Consider the following 12,293-nt stretch of genomic DNA (forward strand, 5'->3'; position numbering starts at 1 on the left):
CTAATAGGTGGGAAGAGGGGGAATGGAATGGAATGGAATGGAATGGAGTATCTTGGAAGAGACCATCCTGGAATGGAGTAGATTGTGGTGGGCTTGCAACCTGACAAGGAGCACTCTGCATTGGAACTCCCCCTTCAAATCCCACTTATAACTTTATAAACCTTTATTAAATCCTCCACAATCCTATTTATTTTCTAAAGTAATATCCCCAAACTCTTTGATCATATGGAAGGTATTACTTCCTGACACCCCCCCTTTTGCTGTTTTCTGCACCCTTTCTTGGTCTACAGTATTCTTTTATTGCAATGGGAGGCAAGAATTGTATACAGTATTCCATATACAGGCACAGCACAGATTTATATAAAGGCATCACAATACTGGGAAACATCTATTTTCATTCCTTTTCCAATTTAAGGGGCCTAGGGCCTGGGGCTCAGTGGCCAATAGGGCAGAGAGGACACGATCATCAACACCTTTAGACACAAGTAAGGAGTGTAGAGGTTGCATCCTGTGACCAGCAGCAGACCGGCAGCCCAGACTCCAAGGTCCAACTATGGAAATTTACAAGTCCTGTCTGCCCATTGCCCTCTGCCCTCATCTGAAGGTAGGGTGGGCAGAGAAAAGGAAAGGGAGCCTGTTCTGCTCTGAATAAAGTTGTTTGTTATCAGAGGTATGTTCCTAAGCCCCCGTAAGCAACAGGCTTAGAAGGGCTGTGGAATGCAAAAACTACTCTGAAAGAATGCAAACATTTTCTTGACCCTGTAATACCTGGATAATGCGATCTCTGGGCAAATGCTATGCCTTTTCCTGTGATACTTACTGAATTTTAGATTCTGTATAAGCCAATTTTAAAAAACAAGTTCAGCGCCCCGTTTTTTAAGGGAACAAACATGTTTTGTTTTGAGAGTCCTGTGTCAAAGTCCTTGAATTCAGGTGCGCTAACGTAAAAGTTCTGGTGGGAACTTTTATATTGTAGCTTTAGGTTGTGAGGATAAGGTAGGAGGAGGGAACTTTCTACACTGTGCTGAGATCTCAGTCTGAGAAATAGTGACTTCTGAAAGGTCATCCAGTGAACTTTATGGACGAGTGAGGTTTTATTCCCAGCCTTAGCCCAACAGTGGATTAGCCACAGTGGATTGGTAGCTAGTTTCCCAATAACCCTGAAAACAAATGCCAATATCTGTTGCTCTCTGCTGCTAGTCCAGTACTCTTGGGAAGCCCTTCCACTGGACTGTTTGAAAAGCAGAGTGGTTACAAAAGTAGTGCCATGGTTGGGTCCCTCATCTTGAACTGCACTGCATGGCTGCGGCTGATCCTGAAAAACTTACACGCAAATGTGCTTACTCATTTAGCAATGCACTTTCTCAGGGTCGTTAAAGCAAAGGCGACCCCCGGGCAGCCATTGACATTTATATCTGTGAAACTGTTTACTTGGGGTTAAGGTTCGTCTAAGAACATGGAGCTGAGCCACATTTGCTTTGCCCTCTTTGCCTGGTATGAGACACGATGGCATAACCCCCTCCTGATTACACCATGGCAGCAGCTGGACTTGGAAAATTACACCCAGGCACTCTGTGGCACAGGCCGTATTTAGGGGAAGGGATGGGGAGAAAGAGTAGCAAGGCATCAGGTACCAATTTTACTTCTCGTGTTGCACAACCTGATGAAGGACAGACAGTTCCTGGCACTCTATGAGCTTATCCTCATACTGGGTGGGTGGACAGAGAAGCTGAACAACACTAGCTAGTCCTGTTCCTATCATAATGAAGCAGAAGGACCACTGTGCTCTTGCCCTGCTTGTGGACTTCACAGGGGCATCTGGGTTGCCACAGTGAGAACAGAGTGCTGGGCTAAGCAAGCCCCTTGTTCTGATCTAGTGAAGTTCTTACACTCCTTTCAGGGTTCTACGGGAAAACCGAAGAATTGATGCTTCTGAATTATGGTGTTGGAGGAGACTCTTGAGAGTCCCATGGACTGCAAGAAGAGCAAACCTCTCCATTCTTAAGGAAATCAGCCCTGAGTGCTCACTGGAAGCACAGATCACGAAGCAGAGGCTCCAATACTTTGGCCACCTCATGAGAAGAGAAGACTCCCTGGAAAAGACCCTGATGTTGGGAAAGATGGAGGGCACAAGGAGAAGGGGACGACAGAGGACGAGATGGTTGGACAGTGTTCTCGAAGCTACCAGCATGAGTTTGACCAAACTGCAGGAGGCAGTGGAAGACAGGAGTTCCTGGTGTGCTCTGGTCCATGGGGTCACAAAGAGTCGGACACGACTAAACGACTAAACAACAATGACGGGAAAACCACAATTCTGCTGAAGCACAGACTGGTATTCAATCCTACTCCTTCTTAGAGTAGGGCCACTGAAGCGAATAGACATTTCAGTGGGTCTACTCTAGGTAGGGCTTAGTTGAATACAAGCCAGGGGGCCAGATTCAACTGATGGTGTTCTGCTAGTGGAAGTCAGCGCAGACACTTTTGCTAAAAAAAAACCCCAACAACCCTCCTTGAATAGTTAGAGCATGGTGCCGAGAACGCCAAGGTTGCAGCCCCAGCCAGAAAGACTAGTGGTCACAAAGGATGGGAGCTGTCGTCCACAATAACTAGAGGCTGCCATATTGGCTGCTCTTCTTCTTAACCATGGTTTAGCATTGCATGTGACTGTGGCCACTAGCTCATGTTGCCCATGGTTGCAGACAATGTTAAACCTGGATAGAGGCAGCGTGGGAAAACTGGACAAGAACAGAAGGGATAATGTGAGCCTGCATATTTCAGCTCAGCTGGTTAGAGTGTGGTGCTGATAATGCCAAGATTGCAGGTTTGATTCCCAAAGGGACAGCTGCTTATCCCTGCATTGTAGGGGGTTGGACTAGATGATCCTCAGGGTCCCTTCCAACTCTATAATACTTTGATGCCAAGCCATTCCGGAGGATTGGGAGAATAAATAGAATTCAGCATGTCAGTGAAATGGGTGACAATCTCCTTAGAATGGTTCTGAATTCCACCTACAAAATCTAGCTTTCTGAAAATATCAGCATATTCTTTTTTTAAAAAAAGTGAAGCATCTCATCCTTAGACTACAAAAGTGAGCCTGGCAAAATGACTAAACCCAGAGAAGATCCTGCAGGGACTAGAGGGCAGATCTGCAGAACTCTGCTTGATTCCCTGCCCCTCTCCATGGGCTTGTAAAGTTATGTAGAACAATTCAAGCTAATTTGCATAATTTATGCCAGGCACAGAATATGGGTTATGTCAGCACCGAATGCTTTTTCATTCTCTTTAAGCGCTGGGAACATCCAGCTGTTATTCTCTTCCTCCTTACACTGAACCGAACGTGCAATTTTCCTTGAACAAGGACGAAACTTTACTAACCCTATTAAAAAACCACCCATGTCCCCTTGCTTTCTAGGCAGAAATACTAGCCTACAAGAAAGGAGCGATCACAATAAGAAAGGCGAAACGGAACCGACAGGGAACAAAGAGTTCTCGTGAACGTGCGGCTGCCCTCTCTTAATCCCTAAACCCCAAAGGGAAGGAACAGATTTTCAATTCTGGGGAAGAAAGTATTAAGGAGGGGAGGGCAAAATCCTCCAGGATTAGGGGAGGGGGAACATATAGGAAAAAACATCCACTTCATAGAAGCGAAGCAAGGAACACAAATTGCTCTCACACCACCGTGAGCTAATGGGTCACGTGGAGCGTCTGACAAGGTGCTTTATGAAACTCCACAACAAACCAGGATGCTAACTTTCCTAACCGAGTAGAGTGGCAAAGAAATGAAGCATTTGTAAAGCACCAAGTCTGTGTTGCAAACCTCACCACTGCCAATAGCTGACTTAAGGACCTAACAACACATTATGTTTACTTAAGCATATATATTCTGCCCTTCTGGTGCAAGAGCACCACTCTCAGGGCAGCTTACAACATTTTAAGCTGCAATTTTACAAAAACAGCAATATGTAAAGTAGTGAGCCAAGGAGACAGGATAAGCAATTTCATACAGAAGTTTCATCAGCAAGTAATCCAAACTGGGATTCATGGTTAAAGCTCCTTCTTCACTAACCAAGAGCTGCGTTTTGGTTTTTTTGACCAAAGGATCAAATACGTCACAACAAATAAATACACTAACCTGAGGATGCCTTAACAAGTCGCTGTCACTTTCATTGTCTTTGCTGCAAAAGAGAAGAAATAGTTTGGCTCAAAAGTGTATCATAACGAAAGCTAGCAACAAGCTCAGCATTTTAAACAATGGCCTTGTTCACATTTCACATTAAACTATAATTAAAAACAAGCCATAGTTTAAATGTGGATGAGCAGCATGATCACTTTGCTTTTCTCCAATTCCCGTTGTGCTGTGGACAAAACTAGCCAGAGACTCATTTGATGTGTTGTCCAAGCCTGGGCTTGTGCCTTGCTGTACTCCTAAAAATCCCCACGGTTGGTAATGAAGGTTTGTTCCTGGCTTATTGCTCAAGGTTTGCTTGGGAAAAACAAACCACGAGCCTAGATTTGGATAACTAAAGAAGATAAGACTCTAGCTTGTTTCCTGGCTACTCAAGAGCAGCAGGATCAGAGAAGGAGCAGAGCAAGTACTTCACAGCGGTATGCGCCAGCATGCTGTTCATTCACATTAAACCATAGGTTTTTTTTAACTATGGTTTTGTGCAATGTGTGAATGAGTCCAATGACCATTACCACTATTGCTACACATTTAAAAGGATGACTGAAAATATTTTAAGGTTCAGTACTTTAAAAACTAAGTCATCCACTTTAAAACGTACAAAACCAAGTCATCTACTCTTTAGAGACCTGAATGGAAAATATGAATGATCAACCAGCAAGGTAATGCTTAATAAAGGCAAGTTCAAATCCATAAAATGCTGCAGAATTCTGCAGGCAATTTTAAAATCTCTATGTTCAAGAAAAGATGAACTACAGGGCTCTCAAAGTGGTTGTGTGCAACTAGTTTCAAAGTATAAGGAGATTCTCTAGTGTTGGGATTCACTGAAATCTTGGGCCAGAGTAATTTCCAAGCAAGTTACCTGTCTTCAGAAAACACTTCCATGTCATCTGGTCCTGTTTTGTCCACTGGTCTCAAGGAACCAAAAGTTTCCATTGCCTGTAAAACATCAAATATTAAGAAAACTGCTATGAATCATCCATTTTTAAAGTGGTAGCTGAAAGCATCTTTCATGCAATAATGACCTTAGCACACACAACTCTATGATATAAGTAGCAAAGTGCAGATGACTATGAAGGTTCTTCCATGGGAAGGTTTGAGAGGTGCAATTAATGGGAAAGCAAACGATGAAATCAGATATAAATAGCTCTTTATGACTACAAAGCCACAGTCTTCACTCATGATACTTCACCTTTCCAAACAGTCCCTTCTGCACAGGTCTCACTACAACAAACAGGCCACATTCAAACCATCACATCTCAACCTGTTAAGGTAAGATACACAGAGACCTTTTGCTTCCATATGCAGCCCCTTGGCTCCTCCCTTTGCTGTGAGCCTCAATTAAGCCAGGAAATCTCCTAATTAACCCCCAGTTTCCTGTTTCATTTGAACTGGGTGCAAAGGCTTCTTGTTGTGTGTTGTCTTAATAAACCAAGCTGTGATCTTTCAAACTGGACTACTGTCTCCCCACAGTGCCCCCATTTCTGGGTCATTCTCACCCCACTTTTTTTTTCTTCCTTGCAAGAACTAGCCACTCATTCCATACCTCTCACAAGCACCCTGACTTGGTTGTCTCTTTGATTGTATAAGTACTATTGCATCCCCCTCTTTTTCGTTCCCATGTCCCTTTCTGGAGACACCTCCAGACACCCTTTTCTGTTAATTTGTCCTCATGATGCTATCGGGGCAGTCACACATGTTCTTGCTTTCAACACTCTTTGCACCTGCAGATGTTTTGGGGTGATCACACACCTGCTTGATTCCAATCCGTGCATACCCTGTAACTTGCTGCTGAAATCCCATTCTGGTTTATTTCTCCCCGCAACCCACTCTTTCATTGTGCTATTCCCCCTCTGGACAGCAATAATGTGGTAGCATCAGGGAAGAATCTCATAACAAACTAAAACAGAATAAACCAAGCACCGATGCAATATTATTATGCAAAGAACATGTTGCAGAAGACACCTGCAATACAAGACCAGTCTAGGAAGACCCAAACCCTTTGCACCAGGTGAGTAAACAAGTCTTTCCTTTGAAATAATCAGGGGTCACATCTGAAATAGTTGCAAGCTACATGATTTTAGGGCATGGATCAAAGGCACATGCCGTAACTTGCTGAAGCTAAGCGTTTTTGGGTCTGGTTGGTGCCTGAATGAGTGACCACCTGGGAACCACATGAACGCCATCACAGGTTTCATGGCAGAAGCTACAAATGTAAGAAAACAATTTCTTTTTAAGCTCGCCATGTTCAAATATATAAAAGGATGTCACATAGAGGAGGGAGAAAGGTTGTTTTCTGCTGCTCCAGAGAAGCGGACACGGAGCAATGGTTCCAAACTTCCACCTAAACATTAGGAAGAACTTCCTGACAGTAAGAGCTGTTTGACGGTGGAATTTGCTGCCAAGGAGTGTGGTGGAGTCTCCTTCTTTGGAGGTCTTTAAGCAGAGGCTTGACAACCATATGTCAGGAGTGCTCTGATGGTGTTTCCTGCTTGGCAGGGGGTTGGACTCGATGGCCCTTGTGGTCTCTTCCAACTCTATGATTCTATGATTCCCCAATTCCAGTTTGGCAGCCCTAAAACCATTCATTGCCTTGCCTTTGTTTGCTCATTTATCCAAAGGCATAAGAAAGGCAACTGGAATGTATGTATACATTTGCTTAAAAAATAAGGAGGATTTCAAGATCTGAACAGTCGCAGAACACCTTGTGCAAATCCCTGCTGTATAAGTGAGGGTTTTGGCAATGTAGCCGAAGAGAACCAGAGGAAAAAGTTTGCCTTAACTCCAAAACTACAACATATCAAGCATTCAAAAATTGGTGGGCTTCCACACATTACACTGCCTATTTGTATATCCATTGATGGAAAAGTTTGGTTTCTATAGGATATAGGGTACAGCTGATGCCTGAATCTGCAGACAGAGGAGCCAGTCTTGTGTTGGCAATGTTCACACCTTGTCACTATGGACAGCCACCTTCCACTGCAAAGGTCAAAGAGGGATTTTCTAGCAAGCCGTGGCAGAGAAGCAACAAGCCGCAAAGAGCTTAATAACCCTGCCTTGCGATCACCCTCCAGCCTCTTCTCCGACGCCTGCTATTTGCCAACGTATGCCGAGGCAATCAATAGTATTCTTGAATCAAATGTCACAGATACCTATATTTATCATGTTTCCAACTCAAAAGGATCTGAAGTTATGGTGTCTGGGGTAGTCAAAACAATGGACTCATTCACATGCCAAGATAAAAAACCTCTTTGTGAGTGGTATGGCCTTATGAATAGAAGCGCAAGAGTCTGCCTTATGCTGGACCACTTGTCCATTTAGCTATGTATCTTCTACACTGACAGGCAACAGCTCTCTGGGATTTCAGACAGGAGCCCTGCTTGGGGAGGGGCCAGGGATAAACTTGGGACTTTCTGAATGCAAAGCAGATGCTTTAGCACTGTGGCCTTCCCCTAACATTTCAGGGGCTGGTTGGCCACACCTGGGAAACACAGCCAGATGGGCAGTGTATAATTAATAAAATTATTATTATTACCTTCAACCATGCACCCAAGTTGCTTCCTCAGCTGCCTGCACTCCTCCTTTCCTCTTCCTCCACCCATTATCCAGAATAGCAAGGGCTCAATAACAATTCAAAGTTTGCAGCCATTTCATAAGAAAGAGGGAAACAGCAGGAGTGACGTTAACAGCTCTGCTTACCAGAGGACTGTCCTGGTTGTCATTAAGCTCAGAAAGTTTGGTGCTGGATTTCTGTCGCTTTGGTTTACTCCTTTCTCCAATATATCCGGAGCTGGCCTCTTGCAGTTTTTCTACTTCTTGAGCAGTCAGCATACACTCTTCAATGCTGCCAAATCCAGAAGGAATATTCTCCTTATTGATCACCTCCCTGCAGAAAGACATTGCAGGGTTACCAATCTGCTTCAGATTTTCTAAAAATTGTTAGGTATTACAGGAAAATTTAAAGACCCAAGGAAGGGGAAGGAGGGAAGTCAATGAATATGTATGACTACAATGGTGGATATTTAATGATGGAAATGTATACTTGGAAATTATCAATAAAAATCATTTTTTAAAAGACCAATCTGACTCAGAGTGTTCATGAAAGCACACCAAGGTGTTGCCCTGAATTTGCACAGCTCTGGAAAAATCTCTGCACTCTAGGCTTGTTTATAGGTTTCCCAAGTCTTCACTAAATGACATTTACCCGTAGGTAGTGACAAGTCTACATCTAGTGGCTCCAGAGGATGGGTTTGAAGGGACATGGCATAGGAACCCACCTGAAGCTAAGCAGATCTGACCCTGGGAAACTTACTTGAGCTCCAGAGAGTAAGATATACACGAAAATACGAACAGTAAAAATAAATAATAATAAATTAATAGTAAAATTTGTAAACTTCCCTGGGGTAGATCAATGAGAAGGGCAAACAAGTCTGCCCTATAATTGCCAATGAAAGTGAAATCCATTGCAACAAACACACTACATGCCGGCCCATATTAATTTCTTTAATGTTCTGGTACAGACCACCTTGACTAAGAGGAATGGATGGAAAATAAAACTTCAGAATTTGGAGAAGCTCCCATCTCCCCCACTTTTTTTAAATTGCTCTATTCAAATAACTGTACACCGGGTACCCAGATTTGCATTATTTTACCATAATTTTCTGTAAAGCAAAAAACATGGGATTTGTTTTATTGGAATTTCCTTCACAAGCCTGTTTCCAATTTGTACGGATTATTACTTTGAAACATAATCTATTACATAATCAGATGCAATATATATCCACACATTAAACATGCAATTCAACTACAATATTCATTAAAAACTTAGCCGCAAATCCTCTTGGTTTTTAATTGCTGGGACCTCCGCCCTCCAATAAAAAAGAGGTAGGTAAGCTGGACCAATTCTATGCCTGTCAGTTATTTCATAGGACAAAATGTTTCGTGCCTATTAGCAATTAAAAGTGCATTAGTTTTCCGCAAATGGGAAAGCAGACTTGGAACACAGACAGCCCAGCAGGTGTTTCTGCCGAACTGTATGCATGTTCAAGAAGTAAGTATAACCACGTTGCTTCAGTCTCACGTTTGACCAGAAGACACAGCAGAAGAAAGGCCAAAGAAAACACCCTAACGTAGACTTCTTCTTTTAGGCAGGGATGAGAGAAGAATCGGAGAACTGTAGAGTTGGAAGGGACCCTGAGGATCATCTAGTCCAACCCCCTGCACTGCAGGGATAAGCAGCTGTCCCATATGGGAATCAAACCTGCAACCTTGGCATTATCAGCACCACGCTCTTAACCAACTGAGCTGAAAGATGAAGGCTCACATTTTCCCCTTCTGTCCTTGTCCAGGTTTCCCACCAGGTTTAACATTATCTGCGATCACTGGCAACGTGACCTAGTGGCCACAGTCACATGCAATGCTAAACCATGGTTAGGAAGAAGAGCAGCCAATATGGCGGCCTCCAGTTATTGTGGATGACAGCTCCCATCATCTGTGACCACTAGTCTTGCTGGCTGGGGCTGACAGGAGTCCATCCCCCTCTGGAGGACATCATGATAGTTTTCCTAGTGGTTTAACATTACATGTGAACTGGACCAATGTCTACATTGGGCCTGACGTAGCAGACGCAACAATCCCCACAGCTAAGGGATTAGGAGAACTCTGCATGGCTCTTTTTTCTCCCTGCCAATCCTTTTTGGGGCTCACCAGGACGCAGCTTGATGTCTGCAGTGTTAGCACATCAGCCTAGACTGAATGATGGCTGGCTCTGAAGAAGCGAGCAAGGAGTTCAATCAATCTCTCTATCCTTCTCTCTGGGAGCCTGCATATTCACATGGTCTTGGCTTATGGTGTCGTGTAAACTAGGTTGGTATGTTGTTGCTGAACAGAAAGGATAGAAGTTTATCTGGGAATCTATCATGCCCAATTTGTGCAGAGGTTTTTCATCAATGTATTTCTTGATACTGATTCCAGGTACCACCAAGCAGGGCTTCTAGTTTACTACCCGACATTCTAAACCTGAACATCTCAACGTGGTACCACTTCACACGTTCTGCTTAAGGTCTGTGGTCAATCTTGCGGAGAGTTCACAAAACCAAAAGAATAAGCTCTGCAGAAATTCTGGCTTTTTACAGTTCACCACAATTGATTTTTTTTTTTTTTTAATAAAAAAAGGCCATGCTATAAATGGATCAATTTTCAGATGCCGCTCAGCTAAGGTTTCCTTCATAAGTTTATATTCGGTTGGTGTGCCGGGGCTCTTGTATGCAAATGAAAGGACTTGAGAGGCTGGAAGACACGCAAAAAGGCAGATCTGCAATTCAATAGGAAGGCTGCACAGAGGTTGTGGGGGGACGACACCCAACCGCAGTGCTATATGCTGCTAAACACGTACGCCTGTACACTAGCCCATCTCTGACCTACTTACTTGAGAAGCATCTCAGCATGGCTACTAGTACAGGGAGAATCATTGAGACACTCTTGGGATTGGGAAACACTCCTGTTTTGCAAGAGGGCTTACATTTTGGGTTCACCTTTATAAGAGGAAACATTTTGGTGGTGGTGGTTTTCCATTAATTTTTTATTTGCGGAAATTGATGATACATTTCTCCCAGAAACGTAAAGGGAGGGGGGTGGAAATGTTTCCATCAGCTGAGCACTGTGACAGCAACAAGGCAGAGCATCACTTTTAATGCTCTTTGAAGCTGCTCTCTATCAAGGCAGTTCCCTGACCCATCTAAACCAATACTGTGTACTAGTACACACTACAGATTTCAGGCTGAACACATAGAGAGGCAGAACTTGCAATCGTACATATCTCTGTTCCTTCGGGCTTCATCCTGTTCTTTATGATGCCTCCGTCGCTGCCGGGCAGACACGTTTGACGATGTGGATGATGTTCCCGACTCGGATTCTTCAGAGCTTTGACCGCCGGATCCATGAACGTCAAAAAGATGTTGCTCGACTGCTGACCGGATTGTCTTTTCTAAGTATCTGTAAAACCAACAAACAAATATGCAAGAAAGCAAAGGAATGTTAAGAATGATGGAGCTACAAAAACGAGGGTAAAATCTCACGTGTAGAACCTCTTCTAGCAGAACTTAGAAGGAAAAATTCTGCTACTGCAATCCAGGGCATAGCCTGAAGGGATATGAGGCAGCAAACTCCGTTGAAGTAGCAAACACTACAAACACTATGTACAAGCAAGGGTGCATATTTGAGATTTCTGTAACAGCTAAGGCATATATACATTGTTTTAAGTGACCCTAAGAATCCAGCCTTGCTCAAGAACACAAGCAGCATCCTGCTGGATTGATTTTACCCTAAACTGAGGGATAGGAATACAGTGGTACCTCGGGTTACATACGCTTCAGGTTACAGACTCTGCTAACCCAGAAATAGTGCTTCAGGTTAAGAACTTTGCTTCAGGATGAGAATAGAAATCGTGCTCCAGCGGCGCCACGGCAGCAGGAGGCCCCATTAGCTAAAGTGGTGCTTCAGATTAAGAACAGTTTCAGGTTAAGAACGGACCTCTGGAACGAATTAAGTACTTAACCCGAGGTACCACTGTACATTACATTTGGTCTGGAATTCTTTATCAGAAGCCTTGCAACCTAGCAGGCACTAGGTAGTCCACCAGAAATTTATTACTGGTCCATCAGTAGACCACACTGCCCAACCTTGCACAAAATTCTTCCAAAGCACAGGAAGACCCACAAAATGTTCTAATCAAAGTGTCTCAAACTATATAGAATCACGGAATCGTAGCGTTGGAAGGGATCCTGAGGAACATCCAGTCCGGCCCCTACCAATGTAAGGATGTCAACTAAAGCATCTATGACAGATGGCCATATCTACAGGACAACAGCCTTGTTCTGAGCTAGCAAACTTTATCAAGGATACTTTCCTTGAGCGTTTGCAGAGTCAACAACACACATGCGCACACATATAACAAGCACAATTCAAAACCAAAGAAGACATAGAAGCAGACACTTACTCTCCAGTAGGAGGGAGGCTGCTGCTGGTGCTGCTGCTGACTTGTGACACGTGAGCACTGCATGAAAGGAATTCAAAAGTTATATGTAAGTCACAAAGAACATTAAGAAAAGCT

The 12,293-nt window shown here is 43.6% G+C and overlaps 1 protein-coding gene across 1 annotated transcript in view; it reads right to left on the bottom strand.

Annotated features, from left to right (window-relative positions):
* The window catches only part of FAM13A (family with sequence similarity 13 member A), a 164,732-nt gene that overhangs the window by 27,422 nt on the left and 125,017 nt on the right, over nt 1-12,293 (bottom strand). The window contains 5 exon segments of the mRNA XM_081924863.1: nt 4,133-4,175; nt 5,046-5,122; nt 7,883-8,069; nt 10,997-11,176; nt 12,180-12,236. Of these exon segments, the coding sequence (XP_081780989.1) occupies nt 4,133-4,175; nt 5,046-5,122; nt 7,883-8,069; nt 10,997-11,176; nt 12,180-12,236 (544 nt within the window).

The sequence above is a fragment of the Podarcis melisellensis genome (assembly GCF_964234715.1).
Source record: "Podarcis melisellensis genome assembly, chromosome: 9".
NCBI classification, from domain to species: domain Eukaryota; kingdom Metazoa; phylum Chordata; class Lepidosauria; order Squamata; family Lacertidae; genus Podarcis; species Podarcis melisellensis.